Source organism: Cydia splendana, chromosome 26 (genome assembly GCF_910591565.1).
Source record: "Cydia splendana chromosome 26, ilCydSple1.2, whole genome shotgun sequence".
Classification (NCBI taxonomy): Eukaryota; Metazoa; Arthropoda; class Insecta; order Lepidoptera; family Tortricidae; genus Cydia; species Cydia splendana.
The window spans coordinates 117,336-138,217 of record NC_085985.1 but is presented as its reverse complement, the minus strand read 5'-3'; the positions used below and the strand labels follow the sequence as shown (position 1 = coordinate 138,217).

Genomic DNA, 20,882 nt, shown 5'->3' with positions numbered 1-20,882 from the left:
CGGAGTTTTTTAAAAGCCGTAGCTCTTTTTTGGATCACAATACGGCTGCCAATACATACAATATAGTTAGCTATTAATAAAAATATTCATTTAATATGCATGTATGTAGCTTCTTTCTATCCCTCTTTTGTTCTTTTTATTATGTCCAAGTGTGTCTTTTTCGCTAACATAAAAAAATCTATAACTGTAGGTAATTTATTCGAAATAACGTTTTTGTAACACGTTCATCCAACTTCCGTCTTCATTGTTGGTTCTCAGATACTTGTGTCTTTAATATGCAAGAAACGGCGAGCGCGGCGATTCCCGGACACGGCGAGGCGTCGGACGTGGTGATGTCAGGCCTGTCGGGCCGCCTGCCCGAGTCCGACAACATCGAGGAGTTTGCGCAGCAGCTGTTCGCCGGCGTGGACATGGTCACCGATGACGGCCGCCGCTGGACGCCGGGTGAGCATGCATTTCATGATGGCGTGTAGGTAATGGTGACCATCTATCCGAGTGCGACAGCGTCGAGGAGTTCGTGCGCAGCTTTTTGCCAGCGTGGACCTCTTCATCGCCGATGACTGCCGCGGTAGCCAGGTGAACTTTATTTTATTATTTTTGCTCCGATGTATAGTCTGAGCTTGCGATGATCTCGTGGAGGGGCACTACACCCTGCACATGCACCACAATTCCATGTGAGCTCTCTTTTAACAAGCAGCTAACATCAACATGATTCAAATAATTTGCCTTCTACGATAAATAAATATTTTTTTTTAATGTAATATTACAGCTATTCAGAAGCATCAATAAAAAACGGTATTATTTGTGTGCAGGCAGGTCCGGGATGCCTGAACGGAGCGGCAAGCTGAAGAGCCTGGCGCACTTCGACGCGGCCTTCTTCGGCGTGCACGCCAAGCAAGCGCACCTCATGGACCCGCAGCTGCGGCTGCTGCTGGAGGTGACGCACGAGGCGCTCGTGGACGCCGGCCTCTGCCCCGCCGAGCTGCGCGGCTCCCGCACCGGCGTCTACGTGGGCACGGCGTCTTCCGAGTCCGAGTATCACTGGAACGCGGACGCGGACAATATCACCGGCTACACGGCAACCGGTTGTACCCGCAGTATGTTTGCTAACCGGGTATCCTACACGTTTGACTTCAAGGGGCCATCGTTCAGCCTTGACACCGCCTGTGCCAGTTCCATGTTCGCGCTGGTGCAGGCCGTTGATGCCATCCGATACGGACACTGCGATGCCGCCGTGGTCGCCGGTACACACGTCTGCCTCGACCCGCACACAGCCTTAAACTTTCATCGGCTGAAGATGTTGTCACCGGAGGGACGCTGCGCCGCTTTTGACGCTAGCGGTCGGGGCTATGTCCGCGCTGAAGCTGTGGTGGCCGTGTTGCTGCAGCGCCGACGGGACGCGCGCCGCGTATACTGCGCGGTGCGCGGCGCGAGCACAAACAACGACGGCTACAAGACGAGGGGAATCACACACCCCGCTGGAGCGATGCAACGCCGACTCGCCAATGAGACTTTCGAGAAAGCGAACCTGCAACCGCAGGATGTCGTGTACGTGGAAGCGCATGGCACCGGCACAAAGGTACCTATGCAGCGTAGACTTTACTATATACTCGTAGATGTTCGCTCAGGCAGATTTAAGCACTACTTCGCGCGGCAGCGGCAGCGGCGAGCGGCGGCCATAGGTGCGAGCGAGAAACAGCGATCCGACCTTCCATTCTCATATGGGGCTCGCCGCTGCCGCAGCTCACGACACTCGCCGCGCAGCGCGCTCTCGTTGTACGCGGACATGGCTGCGGATTTTGATCACCCAACACTTGCGACGATAATCAATCCGAACTCCCTGTGTTCACTATTGACACTAACACGTAGGTACTGGCATTCTGCCCTAGAATTAAACAGACTTCTATTACGCTGACTACAGCAGCCGCTATGTCGGTTAAAATTAAGGATAAACCTGTAAAAACTAAACACCTGATTCAATTAATTAAGGTCGTTTTTCCAGACATGCGTCGCTTAATGCACTGAAAAAAAAACCTGGTACTGGTAACCAGAATCTGAGGGGCTACCGCGAAAACCGAAATTCGCAAATTGCGGGGATCTTACTCTTTTACTCCAATGAAGGCGTATTTAGAGTGACAGAGAAAAATGCCCGCAATTGTCGATTTTCGGTATTAGCGGTAGCCCTACTGGTTAGCTGTACTATATTGTCTTGTTGTAATGTGACGACAGGACACTTTGTAAACATAACCAGACCATTCTTGTTAAATTAAATTTGTTAATTCTATGAAGTGTATAGTAGTGGGTATAAGACTTTTAGTAAACCCAACTAGCCGGTCTGTTAATGGTTACTAAATAATACAGTAACATATACGTTCCTGTCCTGTTGTTATAACAAGGTATTCAGTATATGTAACTGAACGATTTGTGCGGTGTACTGGTTTTATATTATTCACGTTACCAGAACGCACTGTGCTAATGGGGCTTCTAAGCGAGCCATATGTTCACTGCAATATGTGGCCGGCAACTATTGGTGTCCTCTTACTCACATGTTAGAGAGGGACACTAATAGTTGCCGGCCACATATTGCAGTGAACATATGGCCCGTTTAGAAGTCCCTTCAGCACAGTGGGTTCTGGTTACGTGAACAATATATAACCAGTACACTGCTCTTCTAGTAAATACAGACAAGTTTTTAAGCACACTTATTTTTTTATATTTTATTGATCAAATAAGTAACACAGCATTACAGTAAAACCAAGGCACTGTGACACTACAAAAGAAAAAAACATTTTGTCTCCACAAAGAAAACAATAGACACAAAAATGACATACAAATTAAACATTGGATTTGTTCGATGACGTAACAGCGTGGCTCCGTAGCGTCGTCTGACTCGGCGTAGGATTCGGCAGGTTGCCCCGGAACCGCCGAAACACCACACCCTTCGGCCAGAAGTCCGCGCTTGCAATGGTGTCCTGCAGAGGCCGCGGCACGCGCACTACAAATGAACTGAAGTGCACATAGTGACGCGACTGTAGCTGGTGCACCCTCAGCGTGTAGCCAGTCTTCCGGCGGACGTACTCCACCACCTCGTCGGCCCCGGCGGAGTAATGCAGGCGAGACACGTAGAGCGCCTTACTCGGTGTCGCAACTCGTAGGCCAGAATTAACCGGCTCCGCAGTGCCACACAGAGTTTTACGAGACGCCCTGCGCGCCTTGCGTTTCCTTTCCACCAGTGTGAATCCCTCCTCCACATCGGTGCGGGAGGACTTTTCCTTAATCGGAGCCCGCACATTTCACTGTGTCAGCAACACGCAAACAACACGCACTTATACTATACACTTCTACGATAATAAAACATCGACCGGCCGGAACGTAAGACGCTGGCGTAATGGCTGCCGTTCTGTGACTTGCGCAATTCCTTTCTCCGCCCCCCGCCACCCGCGCATACACCGTGGTGTTGGCACAACTGTTTGATTCGTTCAGACTACAATGCATTATAGTAACCACAACATAATAACTTGTAACGTGTACACTCGTATCTTTATTTTTACATATCAATAGTTAGTGTTACGATGCATATATTAAACGAGACAAACGTTTAATATTTACAACACTTGCATCTTTACATATACAACGAAATTGTAAGCAGTACTAAATTGCATTTAACTAGAATTAAACAGTGATGTTTAAAAAACAAGTTTTACATGATACAACATTTTTTGTTATTACTACCGGATTTTAGCAGGTATAACTATATTTTTAATTACTATACGTTCTGGTAGTATTGTAGAAAATTATTTTTTTCGGTGTGACATAGTCCGTCGGTCTCTTGCCACCATCAATGTGCCTGCTCTTCTTGAGCCGACTGGCATTATCAGAGATGATGGCAAGAGGCCCGATGGAGTGTCCTTAGTTCCTTGGAGCTTGGGACGGATGTTGGTGTGGGATGCTACCTGCGTAGACACACTGGCACCGTCCCACCTCCAACGGACTACTGTAAAAGCGGGCGGAGCGGCAGAAAGCGCCGAAATTCTAAAACGTAACAAATATAAGAGCCTCGGTAGAGAGTACCATTTTGTACCATTTGGAGTTGAAACTCTAGGTCCATGGGGTCCTAGCGCGCATAAGTTGTTCGCAGAAATCACGAAGCGTCTGATTGACGTAACTGGTGACCGAAGTGCTGGCGGCTACCTCGCACAACGTATCAGCATTGCGATACAGCGAGGAAATGCCGCCAGCATCCTTGGTACAATGCCTCAAGGGCCTATTTTAGATTTAAGCTAGTTATTAATTTAGTTTAGTAGTACCACTGTATATATATTGTATGTAAATAAATGATTTATTATGTTGATACTTAAACAATATTAATTAAGTACAAAGGTAAAGGCCAGTCCAGACGGGATGATCAAATCGACCGATTTGATCAGAAAAGAAATTGACGTTAATCTTCAATTTAAAATTTATGAATATATGTATGATGGATATTAGTGCTGTAATTTAAAAAAAATGCCCCCAAAGGCAAATACTAGCGTCACAAATTAGTATTCTTGCGTCCGCACCTCCATTTTATTGGTAATAAAACCGTCATAATCGGCGATCGAAATCGGCGAGCCAAATTGGCGTTTGCGTCCACACTAGGTACCTGATTTGATGAAGTAATTTAGGTAATCAGATTGGGCGAAAATTGTCCTCGTCTGGATTAACCTTAATTGAACAATTGTATGCATAAAAAAAATTGTAATTGTATGCTTAATTGAACAAGTGCATGTTGCTGCATGTACTCGTATGCACACGAGTTATTAATAGGATTTTGCAGTTTTGCTTCCCTTTTTCATTTTGCAGGCGGGTGATCCGGAGGAGCTAAATGCAGTCGCGGAGCTGTACTGCAAGGGGCGGCAGTCGCCGCTGCTGGTGGGGTCGGTCAAGTCCAACATGGGGCACGCGGAGCCCGCCTCGGGGCTCTGCGCCGTCGCCAAGGTGCTGCTGGCGATGGAGCGCGGCCTCATCCCCCCCAACCTGCATTACGAGACTCCCAATAAAAACATCCCTGCGCTCAGTGACGGCCGCATAAAGGTAACACGTATGCCGTGCAACAAAGAGCAAATTTAATAGTTTTTGCTGCGAGTGTTCATTTTTAGACACGGTGATCTATATATAGATGTCGATTTATTTAGAAATGATGAAAATAATGAAATTAGAAATACTTATAATAACACAATGTAATTATTATAGAAATAAATGAAATGAAATATACAAAAAAAAGTACAAAAAGCTGAGTATGCTCGTCTCGTACTATACCTACTAATATGTGAAATGAAATGAAACTTAAAGGATGACTCACGTTAGACCGGGCCGGGTCCGGGCCGGAGCTTTCAGCGCTTCGTTTTCGATGGAAAGCATTACGTGATCACGTTAATCTGTCATAGAAAAGTAAACGCCTGAAACTCCGGCCCGAACCTGGCCCGGTCTAGGGTAAGTAATCTTTTAATTCCCAATACTAAAAGGTGACCGATAGGATGTTAGCTTTTGCCAAACACTAAACGTTTACCTTGTGTGTTGCAGGTGGTGCACGAGAACACGCCATGGTCCGGCGGGTTGGTTGCAATGAACTCGTTCGGGTTCGGAGGTGCCAACGCGCACGTTATCCTCGAGGGCGGGCGCGGGTGCCGCCCGCCGCCAGCCGAGTACCCAGCGCCGCGCCTCGTCCTGGCCTCGGGCCGCACCGACGAGGCCGTCGAACGGATGCTCGAGTTGGCGGCCTCGCACCCGCGCGACGCTGAACTACATGCTCTTATAGACGCCGTGCACGCGCGAGCTATTTCTGGGCACCCGCGCCGCGGGTACGCCGTGCTAGATCCTGTAATGTCGCGAGACCCTGTAATGGAGGTGCTCGAGAGTGACAGTGAGCGCCCGATCTGGTTCGTCTTCAGCGGCGTGGGCTCGCAGTGGTCCGGCGCGGGACGCGCGCTGCTGCGCCTCCCGGTGTTCGCGGCGAGCATCGCGGGGTCTGCGGCGGCGCTTGCGGCATACGACTTGGACCTCCACTACCTGCTCACGGAGGCGCCGGAGGCCGCCTTCGACGACGTCATTAATTGCTTCGTGTGCATCACCGCAGTACAAGTAGCACTGGTGGATATGCTACGCGAGTTGCGCGTGCATCCTGATGGCATCGTCGGCTCCTCGTGTGGGGAAATAGGTCAGTTCCAATCAGCTTATTGTTCGGTCAGTGGGGATTCACCAGGCAGCATAGCATTAGAAATCATGAATAAATCGAGACAAAAGTATTATCAGTGTATAACATAATTATGGAAGAGTCGTAAGTATTAAATTATATTATATTGATATGAAAATACACCCGGTCGATTATTGTATTCGTGTTCGGGAAGGGACGCGGGCTGAGGCCGGTGATTATAGAATAAATGTAATAATATTGGTCACGCAGGCTGCGCGTACGCGGACGGCACGTTGACGGCGGAGCAGGCGGTGCTGTGCGCGTACTGGCGCGGGCGCGCTGTGCGCGACGCGGCGCTGCCCGCGGGCGCCATGGCCGCCGTCGGCGCGGCCTGGGACGCTGCCCGGCACCACTGCTCCGCTGACATTCAATGCGCTTGCTACAATACTCCCCAAGATATCGTGGTACGTACTATTATTCAATCAATCAATCAATCAAAGCATTTATTTTCAGGCTACTAAGGCCCATAGATACATACCTTACATACTAACATATATATACAATAATAAAAAACTTAAATACTAAAAAATCATTTTCGTGACGCAGTTTTCTGTTGCGGCGTCACTTGCTCTGGTGTAGGATTCGGCAGATTCCCACGGAACCGCCGAAATATCACACCCTTCGGCCAGAAGTCCGTGCTCGCGATGGCTTCCAGCAGCGGCCGCGGCACGCGCACCACAAACGAGCTGAAGTGCACGTAATGTCGCGATCGCAGCTGGAACACTTTCAACTCGTAACGGGTCTTCTTGTGAAGATATTCCACCACATCGTCTGCCGTGGCGGAAACATGCAGGCGCGATACGTATAGCGCCGTATTCGGCGTGGCAGCCCTCAGTCCAGATGCAATATCTGGCTCCGCTGTGCCACACTGGCTCTTGCGAGGCGCCTTGCGCGGCCGCCTCTCCTTCGACGCCTGCGGGAAACCTTTTTCGGCGCGGGGTAGCTTCTCATCTCGAGAAGCAGATTCGGGCACCTTCGGAGGTGCCTTTCTTTGTTTTGCAGCAGCAGCGTAATCGAGACCAGGAGTCACTGATACACCAACTGGAGCAGATGACGGTACGACGAGACGCGGCGTGCGGGGTGCGGGGGGCGGGCCGGCGGCGGGGACTGGCGTCATATCGCTCGTTGCTGACCCAGCATTGCACACAATTGCACGCGCATCACTACACGAGCCCAAGTCAGTGGCCTCGTGTGACCTACATACCGAAACAGTGGCACGGAGTGTCACTACCTCAGTACGAAGTTCACAAATGGTGTTATTGGCCACCTCTAACTTAGACTGCACCTCTGCCAAACTTGTCTTCAGGAATGTTATGTCCTTCAGCAGCCTGGTGACGTCGACGTGGTCGAAGGTAACCGGCGGTAACCGGTCCAGCCGCCAACACGCATTTATAAAAGAAATTTATTCATTTTAAATTTTAATTTAGGCAACAGGGCCCAGGTCCAGGTACGAGAATGTCAGAGTGTTTGATGTACCTACCGATTATATATGGCGCTGTTAGCGACGCTACGACAAGACGCGGATAATTATAAGTTAGATTAAGATCAAATTCGATTAAGACTGTATTCTCAATAAAGATTTATTTGATAGGTAGGGAAAACCGCGATTAGATTGTCAGTAGTCATAAGTATTCAAAATATCCGTTATTTAACTCGTAGGTTCGTAATAAGTTTTAGGTCACCCAGTAAGTTAGGAAAAAACATGGTTAAACCTATTTCCCAATTCCCAAGTAATCACTATAAACTTAGTAAAATAATGTAGGCTCTGTCATTGGTTAACCAAAGAAAGGCGGATCAAGACAAGGAAGTCTCAATATGAAAGGGACAGAATGACCGCTTCTCATTGGTCGGCCAAATTCGAGCTCAGCGCTCCGATACAGCGTAATTTTCACTTAGAAACATACACGTTTCATTAATTAATTCGTAACCTGTTAAAGTTACATCATAACAATATTTGTAGATATTATAGGTCGTTAGCCTAGTCACCTAGTTAGATAAGAATCATAAGGCAGTCACAGGTAGACAAAGGCCTGCGAGTCGGCAAAAGGACCATAAACCATCCATTGTATTCATTTCGGCCGCTTTCCTATCTATTGTAAGCCAAGTCGTAAGGACTAGTGAACTTGTTATCGTTTGTTTTTATAACTAATGAACGTAGTTAACTATTTGTAATAGTTTTAAGTCAGTAATTAATCGGATGTATGTAATATGAGTCGCAGAACGATAGCGGGATAATGAAAATTCACCCGAAAATGACCGTATGACGTAAGCGACCAATCACAGGCCGATTAATTCCGCGAATTAAGACATGATTTTATCTCCCTATCGTAGGTGACTCTCTTTCTTGATTTTTCGTATAAAAGTAAGACGGAACCGCTTCGGATCGTACAGTACACCAGGAGCAGCCGAAAAGGAAAAACCAAAAGGAAGAAAACCAAAGGAAGAAAACCAAGGAAGACCTGAGGGATCCGAAGCTGTACCGCCTAATCGTTGTAGGAGTATTTTTATATTTGTACCGCGTAATAAAAGTCAGTTTTTTAAATCGTGTAGTTTATTCTTTATCGCGAGGCGGTTGAAGATATTCGTCGAGGGCTTCGCACATGGGCATCTAGTAGGCTGGGGCGACTGCGGTTTCGAGCGAGGCGCCAGTAGACCAGTTACCTTCTCCAACTGCTATCGTCGGCTATATTGGGCGTTGAGAGTTCAATATTTTCTGGTCCTTCGAGCCGGATCTACTGTCAGCGCACCGGGACGTCGTGCTCAAGTCTACACTTGCTGCGAAGAAACGTCACAAATGACCGATAAAATGGTCGGTACGCGTTCGCGAAAGGCTGCGTCGATGCAGAGCGACGAAGATAGGCGGCGTTACCTAGCGGAGGGCGCGGCAGCGGCTCAGAGGGCTGCCCGCGCGGACGCCGAGAGGTCAGAGGGCGCCGAGGCGGCGCGCCCCCTCCTCACTCCTGTAACGTCGTCCGACGCGCTCAGCGAGCGTCCGCGCGCCGCTAGCGCCGAGCCGTTTGGCGTAGCGGCCGCACCACAGCACTCCCTCAGGGCGGACAACTTCACGAGGCCACCGGGGTCTCCCTCGCAAGTAAATACACTGCTGTGGAGCAGAGAGCTCCGCAAGCGGTTACGACGACTTGCGAGGCCCACACCGTTACCACTGCGACGGGCGAGAACGAAACTTAAGGACGTCGCAGCTACGCAGCAGGGAGGCACTATGGAGTCGAGCACTCCGTATGCACCTGCCCCTACTCAGTCCGTGCACTCATGCGCTAGTACGGTCATCGAGGCAAGGCTATCTCAAGTGGAGCTTGAGGCGAGCGAACGTCTAGCAGAAATTCAGCGAAAAGAGTTGCGGATCGAAGCCGACTTAATAAAGAAGAGGCTAGAGGCGCAGAAATCACAGATTATAGCGGAAGGAAGCACGGGCGCAGTCTCAGATGCGGGTGACATCGAGCCACAACAGAAACGAATCCTGAAGTGGATGGACGACTCTCAGGATGACAAGACTATAACCGAGCCAGTTAAGAAGAGGTTAGCCAACGAGCCACCACCGGACTACGAGACTCCTAGACGGCCTCTGCGGGACGAGCGACATATGCGACGCCGCTCACCGAGCCGCGAGGAACGTCAACGGCGATCGGAATCGCCACCGGAGGAGCCCCGTACGCCGCACACGGCGCGTACGCAACACACGCAAGAAGGCACAGTTGCGGAGTCTATGCTGCATTTGTTCGAGAAGATGCAGATGGCGGCTCGTCCGGCACCTAAAGATATCTTCGAGCTACCTCACTTCTATGGAGATGTGAGCGAATGGCGAAGCTTTTACAATACCTACATCGAGACATCGAAGCGCTACAAGTTCACCGACTACGAGAACGTTGCAAGACTGCGTATGGCGTTACGCGGGGACGCTAAGATGTGCGTGTCACATGTCCTGTCTACAGCTACTCGTCCAGACATGGTTATACGTATTTTGAAGAAGCAGTTTGGCCGAAGCGAGGTGCTTTTGGATAAAGCAATCGAGGACCTACGAAGACTGCCACCGTTGGGGCCGAGCGCGAACGACCTCAATACGTTTGCGATCAAGATTATGAACGTCGTATCTACTATCATGGACATAGATAGAAGACACTACGCCGACAACCCGATGCTGATACGGGAAGTAACCGATCGATTATCGCCTCATCTACGAAGCAGATGGTGCGACTACGCCAACAGACATCGCGATACTGACGACCCCGAGATCCTGCAGTTGGCTGATTTTCTGATGGAAGAGAGCGAGCTAGAGATGTCATTCTGTCACGCGCGCGCACCAGCGAAGCGCGCGCAGGGACCGATGACAGCACCGTACGCGCGCGCGCCTGGCGCTAGACTGAACGCGCCCGCGCCGCGCTATCCCATCCCCACTCCAGCTCCGGCCGCAAATCGATGCAGCGGAGGGCAGAAGGCGACGTATGCGGCTCGACAAATCACAGCGAAGAGCACGTGTTTGTACTGCGGTGGCAATCACATTACTACAGATTGTCGCAAGCTGGCCGCACAGAGTATAGGCGCTAGATGGGAATGGGCAAGACTCAATCGTATATGCTTCAGATGTATGGACGCGAAACATTTGAAGTCGCAATGCAACGCGAAAGGGTGCGGCGTGACAGGCTGCCCGCACACGCATCACCGTTTGCTGCACACCGAGCCTACACAGGCGAACAACAGCAGTGGGGCTACAATAGCGGTAGCTCAGTCGACGCATCGAGCGGTCGCCTCACCGAGAGTGACGTCATCGTTTGCGGCAGCGGCCGAAACGGAGTCGCGGCCTACAGAACGAGAGGACAACGATCCGCGCGTCTACGTGTCGTCAACCCCAAACTTCAACGTGCTACTGAAGGTGCTGCCTGTAACAGTCACGGGGCCGAAGGGTACGGCTCAAATATTCGCTTTCCTCGACGACGGGTCAACGCTTTCCATGATAGATCAAGACGTCGCAGATGAAATCGGAGCAGTAGGCGAAGACGAACCTCTCTGTCTACGTGGGATAAGAAACCTGAAGCACACATCTATCACGCAAACTGTAAAGGCGCAAGTGGGACCGCTGCGAGGAGGCACCGTGCACGAGATCGTCATGAAGACCGTAGAAGGACTTGGCATACGATCGCAATCACTCAACAAGGCCGAATTGATGAAGCACAAACACTTAGAAGATTTGGGCGACGAATGCTACGTGGGTACAGGAGTACCGCAGATGCTGATTGGAGGCGATTTCTGCCACCTGAAGACTCCCATCGAGATCAGGCAGGGCGGAGAGGACGAGCCTTGCGCAATGAAGACACCCTTGGGTTGGGTATTTTTTGGGCGAATGCCGCACATCATTCGCACGATCGAGCAAACCGTACTTCATTGCCGCACAGAGGACGACGAATTAATCGATCAAGTTAAGAAGCATTGGTCGATCGAAGCGTTAGGAGTAACGAATAAAGAAAACGTCAGTCCGAGCGATCAGCGAGCCATCGACATTTTCAACGCTACGGTACGCAAGACTGCAGGGGGCCGGTACGAGGTCGGTCAACTGTGGGCGTCGGACAACGTGAAGCTACCACCGAGTTACGTAATGGCGCGGTCGAGGCTACGCAACTTGGAGATGAAAATGCGGCGCAACAAGGACTTCGCTGAAGACTACGAAGCCCAAATTCAGAAGTTACTACAGAAAGGATACGCGGAACGTATCATGGAGCCGCCGCAGACCGACCGAACCTGGTTTTTGCCGCACTTTAATGTATTTAATTTAAATAAAGGCAAAGGAAGAGCCGTTTTTGACTGCGCGGCAAAAAGTCAAGGAAATAGTCTGAATGACTATATTTTATCGGGGCCAGACCTACTACGAAGCCTATTAGGAATTTTGCTACGATTCCGCGAATGGAATTTCGCGGTGGTCGCGGACATACAAGAAATGTTCCTGCAAATTCAAATGCGAGAAGAAGATCAACAGAGCCAACTCTTCCTGTGGCGCGGCACTAGAAGAGATATGGAGCCCCAGGTGTACAAACTAAACAGAGTTTGTTTTGGCAACGTGTCATCGCCTTTCCTCGCACATTCGGTGCGTAATAGGAACGCGCTCGACAACCAGGACAAATATCCGGACGCGGTCTACGACATCCACAATAATCATTATATGGACGATTACGTGGCATCGTACGAGACCGAGGATGAGCTGCTACGAGTATCACAACAAGTGCGAGACTCGCACGCGGAGGGCAGTTTTCATCTACGAGGCTACGCGAGCAACAGTACGCGAATGCTGGCAAGCGTCGAGCACGAACTACACGCAGCGCAAGGACCGACGCATCTGGGCGAAGGTCAACCTACAGTTCTAGGCATGACGTGGGACCCTAGGACGGACACTCTGGGCTACAACACGAAAATGCTGCGAGTTCCCGAGGCTGTGAAGACGCAAGAACGGCCGCCGACAAAAAGGGAACTTCTCAGCGCGATAATGTCCATATACGACCCCATGGGACTTATCGCTCACTACGTCATCAGCGCTAAAATGATATTTCAGCGAGTTTGGACAAAAGGCACTACGTGGGACGCACCGCTACCAGATAAAGAAGCTGAAGACTTTTTTCAGTGGCAGAACGCACTGAAACACGTAGCGGCGCTACGCATACCTAGAAGGTATGAGTCACCGGGCGGAGCTACGAGATACACGTTACACGTTTTTACCGACGCGTCAACTGAAGCCTATTGCGCCGTGGCGTATTGGCGTATCGAGAACAAAGAAGATGTACGAGTCAGCCTAGCAGCGGGCAAAAGCAGAGTTTGCCCCCTGAAAGTATTGTCAGTACCACGACTAGAGCTTACAGCCGCAGTAATCGGAGTTCGACTGGCCGAGACGATTAAAAAGGAGCAACGATACAACGTCAAGAAAATTATCTACTGGACGGACTCTCGAGTATTGCTAGGATGGATCAAAGACGACGCAAGAAACTACAAGCCGTTCGTGTCACACCGTTTGGCTGAAATAGCTGAAAAATCGGACCGGCGGGCGTGGATGTACGTGCCAACCGACGTGAACCCCGCAGACCACGCTACGAGAGGGAAGCCGGCGAGGAAAATCACCGCTCACGACGAATGGTACAAAGGACCGTCATTTCTTCACCGACCAGAAGTGGAGTGGCCGAGTCAAGAAATAGGCAGACCGACTGAAGACCTTCCTGAAAGGAAAAGCGGAGTCACAGTAGAGACTACGTTATCTACTACTACGTCAAAGTCAGATCCGTCGAGCGTGCTACCTGACATACGACGCTTCAGTAATTACGATAGGCTAATGAATTCGACGGCCTACGTTCTACTTTTCATAGATAAGATGAAAAATAAGAACAAGACGCTGCAGCTGCAAGTGAACCACATAAAGCGAGCCGAGCATATGTGGCTACAGAATAGCCAACGAAGAAGTTTCCCGGACGAGCTGCGCACTCTAAGCGCAGGACGCGATTTGAACAAGAAATCGCGAATATACAATCTAGCACCCGAGCTGTGCGACGACGGCGTGCTGCGAATGAAGACGAGGTTAGGAAACGCTCCAGTGTTGTACACATCGGTACGACCCGTAATATTGGACGGCAAGGACTCATTTACCAGACTAATGGTCCAACGCGCACACAGGCGAATGGCGCACATTCATAACGAGGCAGTGGTAAATCAGCTACGACAACATTACTGGATATTACAACTGCGACCTACTGTGAAAGCTGTAGCGCGAGACTGCGCGCTGTGTAAGCTACGTCGAGCTTCACCGCGAGCGCAGCCCCTTGGCGATCTACCACCCGAGCGGCTACAGGCTTACCAGAGACCATTCACCTACACCGCGCAAGACTACCTCGGGCCTATGTACGTGACCATAGGACGACGACGAGAGAAACGCTGGGTGTGTCTGTACACATGCCTAGTAACTCGGGCTATTCACCTCGAAACTGTACATAGCCTGTCTACGGATAGCGCTCTACTGGCGCTAAGGCGCTTCGCCGCACGAAGAGGATGGCCGAGCGTTATGTATAGCGATAACGCAACCTGCTTCAAGGCGGCATCGAACGAGCTGCGCGAGGCCTACAGGCAATGGCTTCCGCAATTGCAACACTACGGCGTGCAGCGACGAATGGATTGGAAATTCATTCCCCCCGGCAACCCATCTGCAGGCGGAGCTTGGGAGCGAATGGTACGCACCGTGAAGACAGCGATGCTCTATACCTTCAACACTAGAGCACCGAAAACCGAAGTGTTCGAGACTCTACTGGCAGAGATCGAGAATATCGTTAACAGAAGGCCGTTAACACACGTGAACGTCGACCCAGAGAGCGAAGAAAGTCTCACACCTGCGCACTTTCTTCTACTTCATAACGCTAACTTACCTATGATTGGCGCTTACGAGGAAAACGACAAGCGACAATGGAGGGCTGCCCAGGCGCTAGCAGACCACTTCTGGCGGCGCTGGACCAAGGAGTACTTTCCACTGCTGGCACCACGCAAATCATCCGACGACGGAGGGCGACAGATCCAGCCGGGAGATGTTGTCATCATTTCTGAACCCAACGGACCACGCAGCGTGTGGCCTAAAGGAGTCGTCGAGACCGTCTATCATGGACCCGACGGGAGGGTTCGCTCCGCAGACGTCAGAACGAGGCACGGGACGCTACGCAGGCCGAGCTGCAAGCTGGCGGTCATCGCGTCGCAACCCATGCACCAGGAGTCTTCGACTGCGGGGACAAAATGTTAGCGACGCTACGACAAGACGCGGATAATTATAAGTTAGATTAAGATCAAATTCGATTAAGACTGTATTCTCAATAAAGATTTATTTGATAGGTAGGGAAAACCGCGATTAGATTGTCAGTAGTCATAAGTATTCAAAATATCCGTTATTTAACTCGTAGGTTCGTAATAAGTTTTAGGTCACCCAGTAAGTTAGGAAAAAACATGGTTAAACCTATTTCCCAATTCCCAAGTAATCACTATAAACTTAGTAAAATAATGTAGGCTCTGTCATTGGTTAACCAAAGAAAGGCGGATCAAGACAAGGAAGTCTCAATATGAAAGGGACAGAATGACCGCTTCTCATTGGTCGGCCAAATTCGAGCTCAGCGCTCCGATACAGCGTAATTCACTTAGAAACATACACGTTTCATTAATTAATTCGTAACCTGTTAAAGTTACATCATAACAATATTTGTAGATATTATAGGTCGTTAGCCTAGTCACCTAGTTAGATAAGAATCATAAGGCAGTCACAGGTAGACAAAGGCCTGCGAGTCGGCAAAAGGACCATAAACCATCCATTGTATTCATTTCGGCCGCTTTCCTATCTATTGTAAGCCAAGTCGTAAGGACTAGTGAACTTGTTATCGTTTGTTTTTATAACTAATGAACGTAGTTAACTATTTGTAATAGTTTTAAGTCAGTAATTAATCGGATGTATGTAATATGAGTCGCAGAACGATAGCGGGATAATGAAAATTCACCCGAAAATGACCGTATGACGTAAGCGACCAATCACAGGCCGATTAATTCCGCGAATTAAGACATGATTTTATCTCCCTATCGTAGGTGACTCTCTTTCTTGATTTTTCGTATAAAAGTAAGACGGAACCGCTTCGGATCGTACAGTACACCAGGAGCAGCCGAAAAGGAAAAACCAAAAGGAAGAAAACCAAAGGAAGAAAACCAAGGAAGACCTGAGGGATCCGAAGCTGTACCGCCTAATCGTTGTAGGAGTATTTTTATATTTGTACCGCGTAATAAAAGTCAGTTTTTTAAATCGTGTAGTTTATTCTTTATCGCGAGGCGGTTGAAGATATTCGTCGAGGGCTTCGCACATGGGCATCTAGTAGGCTGGGGCGACTGCGGTTTCGAGCGAGGCGCCAGTAGACCAGTTACCTTCTCCAACTGCTATCGTCGGCTATATTGGGCGTTGAGAGTTCAATAGGCGCATAGCGGTATTAGCTGGCTAAGACCGTAAATTTGTATACTACCTGCATTTACACCGAATTACTAAATCGAATGAATGAAATGTTTATCTATTTTACTTCGACAAAATTTGTAGATTTCATAAATATTAAGACATTCTTAAAAGTGGCCTCGAAAAGTTTCGGCAATTTTGGTCAACGATAAATCATCAATCAACAATATAGTTACATGACTATAAAATGATTTCGATTCATCACGGACTCAAAATTAAATAACAATCTTGAACTGGGATCGTTTTACAGATATCAGGCCCATGTGCATCGATAGAGAAGGCCGTAGCGAGCCTGTCAGCAGCGGGCGTGTTCGCGCGCGAGTTGTCCCCTCGCGTGGCGTTCCACAGCTCGTACTGCGCGGCCGCCGCTCCGCTGCTGCTCGACCACCTGCTGCAGGTCATCCCCGACCCGAAGCCGCGCAGCGCCCGCTGGCTGTCGACCTCAGTACCGCACCATCAGTGGGGTTCAGATCTGGGTGAGTGACTCTAGCTCTCATTCTCTCCATCTTAGTAAACCGCGCAATTGTCTTTGGCAATCAGTTTTTACGAGAGTGAAGTTTGAATTATTTAAATTGAAACTCGATAAATAATGGAATGTGTATGCAACATTGCTGTCGCAAAATCGAGACTGCAATGTTAGTTATTTTTAACTGATCATAAACTATTTCGCACTTCATGACCTATTTTTGAACCGGTAAAGTCGACTTTGCCGTCTATATCTGACAAAAAATCTACGAGCCCCGATGCACATGTTTTCGTCTAGTGAGACCATTTCTTGAGGTTCTCGCGTTTGTTCAAAAATAATGTTTTTGTTTAAAAATTACTTAATAAAAAAATAATGTTTTTTTTTATTTTTTTATTGACGGGTAGGGTGGCCTAGCGGTAAGAGCGTGCGACTTGCAATCTGGAGGTTGCGGGTTCAAACCCCGGCTCGTACCAATGAGTTTTTCGGAACTTATGTACGAAATATCATTTGATATTTACCAGTCGCTTTTCGGTGAAGGAAAACATCGTGAGGAAACCGGACTAATCCCAAATAAGGCCTAGTTTACCCTCTGGGTTGGAAGGTCAGATAGCAGTCGCTTTCGTAAAAACTAGTGCCTACGTCAAATCATGGGATTAGTTGTCAAGCGGACCCCAGGCTCCCATGAGCCGTGGCAAAAATGCCGGGATAACGCGAGGAAGAAGGAAGAAGGAAGGGTAGGATTACAACATATGTGAAAAGGGCTATTACTAGGGAAAGCAATAGGACTCTGCCAATGTACTGACAATTTTGTTTCGAGCCCATGCATGCAGCAGTACTGTAGGAGAGGACAATATGATTTGGACAACGTTTTTGAAAAGTCCTTTTTTTTCCAGCAATAAAAGTCTCATGCAATGTTATTATACGATCAAAATAAACTACATTAAACATTGCTATTATGGTTCCCATTACTGTGTCATTTTATGTTCATGTATAAAAATTATTAAAATAAACAAAATTGTTGCGTGGAACTAGACGAAATAATTTGCATCGGGGCTCGTATTACCTGTGTGCGATATGGTGTTCGGTGTTTTAGATCGGTTGAGCGACGCGGCATACCAAGTGAATAACTTGGTGTCGCCGGTGCGGCTGGCCGACGCGCTTGCGCGGGTGCCGGCGCGAGCGCTGGTGGTGGAGCTGGCGCCGCACGCGGTGCTGCAGGCGCCGCTGCGGCGCGCGCTGCCGGCAGCCGCGCACGTGCCGCTGCTGCGGCGCGGCGCGCCCGACCCCCTCCTGCACCTGCTCGCCGCCGTCGGCAAACTCTACGCTTTCGGCGCGCAACCACAGGTACATCCCTTCACGCTTAGTTTGCAGGATGCTTTCTAGTAGGTAATAATATTAAAGGTTAAATGATGCAGGCCACGTAACATTACTTGTAATTTAAGTAGGTATTTCTCTTTTTAGGGTTCCGTACCTCAAAAGGAAAAAACGGTACCCTTATAGAATCACTCGTGCGTCTGTCTGTCTGTCTGTCTGTCCGTCTGTCACAGCCCATTTTCTCCATTTTTTTCTGCCTCTCCCTGCACGATTTTCTGCCTTCCTTAAAACGACTGACAAAATCATATTATTGATCGTTCCATTCGTATGTACCCTATCAAACAGCATAAATTATGTTTTGAATCTCTATAATGGCTCCTCTACACGAATGGCCAACGCCGGGCAATCCAAGGGACGCATTTATGCATTAGGTAGAGGGAGCAAGTGATATTGCTATCTCAGTCTACCGCATGGCTGCGTCCCTTGGATTGGTCGGCGTTGGCTATTCGTGTAGAGGAGCCATAACGGTTATACATACAAACTAAAGGTCGATTTGGAAATAAAGCAAAATAAATTGCATTTAAACAGCTCTTTCGACCCTTACTAACTCTTGCGTTTGTACATATACTCCACTTGCAGAAAGTCGATAGAGCAGAGAGGGTGCGAAGCTCTTCCTATCTGACTAGTTTTAAGCAAAGTACGTATACAAATACGAGAGTTCTTGCCCTAAGACGATCTAATTTTATATGCCGGTAGTCCCCCTTATTTATCTGTGGAGATAAATGGTTTCTTCTTCTATTTTTTTAAGGTGTCGCGCCTGTATCCGGCGGTTTCGTGGCCGGTGTCGCGCGGCACGCCAGCGCTGGCGCCACGCGTGCGCTGGGACCACTCCGCCGAGTGGCGCGTGGCCGACTTCAGCTCCGACCGCAGCGCCGGCGCCGGGACAGTCTTTCAGTACGACCTCGGCAAGTCCGAGAACGCGTTCATCGCCGGGCACTGCATCAACGGCAGAGTCCTTTTCCCTGCCACTGGATACCTAGTAAGTCATTCCTTTGTTAACCGTGTTATTTTGCCTTCCCCTTAACTGTTCAAAACTTTTATATAACTTAGACCTATCAATGACTACTTCTGTCCAGTATCTAATGAGCGGGTAGTCGAGGAGTTCGTCTAACGCTCTTAGCAGTTAGCTGGTAGTGCTGCCGCGCACACGTCGTAGCAAAGAGGACCCTCTTTTTTGCCAATATATGGCATAAAAGTCGTCCGTTCGCGCCTTACCTTCCGGACTGTTCGATTGTGTGGAATGCTTTGCCAGTTTAAATAAGATTACCCAAATGTCAATTATCTGTCTCAAGTTGTCATTATATTTATTGCTATGACCCCTGTGGCCGTCAAAAAGTTTAATAGGAATCCAATCATCGCGCTAATGAGGTTCAAACCTTTGTGTTTCACTGCTTAATGACGCCATTTTGGTTGACCGTCTCGAACCATTGGAATGTTTTACTTTCCATATAGCACTGCACTCGTGGTAAACAAACACCTTTGCCCTCTTCAATAAATAACTATTCTGTGTGTCTACAGGAAATAGTGTGGCGAGCGGTAGCAAAGCTGAACAATTTAGAGCTGGAGAAGACCTCAGTGGTGCTGGAGAACGTACAATTCCGTCGCGCTACCATCATGGAGCCCAACGCGCCGTCGCGGTTTTTCGTCACGTTGCCAGACTCAGGAAGTTTTGAGATTAACGAAGGCGGTGAAGTGGTGGTGACGGGCACGGTGCGGCTCACCAGCGACCCCGCCGCCGAGCGCCTGCCTTCTACTGCACTCGACGAGCCCGATTATAAGATGGAACAACTGCTGCCTCTCGAATCTGGAGATATTTACAAAGTGTTCCGCCTCCAAGGATCCAACTACAAGGATGTGTTTCGTGGAATCAAGTTTGCAGACGCGCGCTTCACTCGCGGTCTGCTCGAATGGTCTGACAACTGGATCGCTTTTATGGACACGATGATGCAGTTTTATTACTTGAGCGAAGATAGAAGTGGGATGTACTTGCCGACACGTCTGCAGCGTGCGGTCATCGACCCGGCGGCGCACCGAGCGGCGGTGACGGCGGCGTCTGGTGGTGCCGATGCCGTGCCGATCAGTTCGAGCCGTAGTGTTGGTGTCATGGTAGCCGGCGGGATTGAACTCCGAGGAGTGAAGTGGTCACTGGCGATGCGCCGCATCGACACCGCTTCGCCCAAGTTGGAGGAATACGTGTTTATCCCATTGGTCGGAGCATGCGTGGAGTTGGAAGCGCGGCAAGCGCTCACCGTCGCGCTGCAGCTGGTGGTGGAGAACTCCAGGTTGACAACGCTGAAGCTCTTCGAGCGCGCGCTGCGACGGCCCGCGGCAGAACTACTGTTGCCACACGCCATCCTAGGTAATTTTTAACTTTTGATTAATAAATAATTAAAGTAGTTAATAATAAATTTTTAGTTTTAGTTATTTTAATTGTAGTTTTAGTTTTATATTCCTGTTTATGTCCTTTAGTAATTTATATTAAGTAGTTTATGCAATTGATTGGATGTCTTATTAACACACGAGTGTAATTCTTTTATGAAACTCGCTTTCGCAATTATGTACACTCGCATACCTAACTACATTAGTTACCTTATTACATAAGGTATATATGCCATAGTAAACGTCATTTCCGACTATTTATAAACGCATGTTTGACTTCCATGCTAAGAAATAAAGGAAACGTATGTAGAATAACTCACTGTCTCGGGCGAGTCATGTTAGAGCGCGAAAATACTTATAAACAAAAAAAAATAACTTTTTTCATAAAAGGTTGTTAATTTTTTGTTCTTGAACGATACCAA

General features: G+C 48.9%; 1 protein-coding gene across 1 annotated transcript in view; it reads left to right on the top strand.

The window, feature by feature from the left end:
- The first annotated feature begins 275 nt into the window (after positions 1–275).
- The window catches only part of LOC134803600 (fatty acid synthase-like), a 33,443-nt gene continuing 12,836 nt past the window's right edge, over positions 276–20,882 (top strand). The window contains exons 1-9 of the mRNA XM_063776401.1: positions 276–444; positions 813–1,579; positions 4,843–5,073; positions 5,563–6,196; positions 6,443–6,636; positions 16,492–16,717; positions 17,801–18,051; positions 18,830–19,060; positions 19,600–20,440. Of these exons, the coding sequence (XP_063632471.1) occupies positions 276–444; positions 813–1,579; positions 4,843–5,073; positions 5,563–6,196; positions 6,443–6,636; positions 16,492–16,717; positions 17,801–18,051; positions 18,830–19,060; positions 19,600–20,440 (3,544 nt within the window). The remainder of the gene's footprint in view (positions 445–812; positions 1,580–4,842; positions 5,074–5,562; positions 6,197–6,442; positions 6,637–16,491; positions 16,718–17,800; positions 18,052–18,829; positions 19,061–19,599; positions 20,441–20,882) is intronic.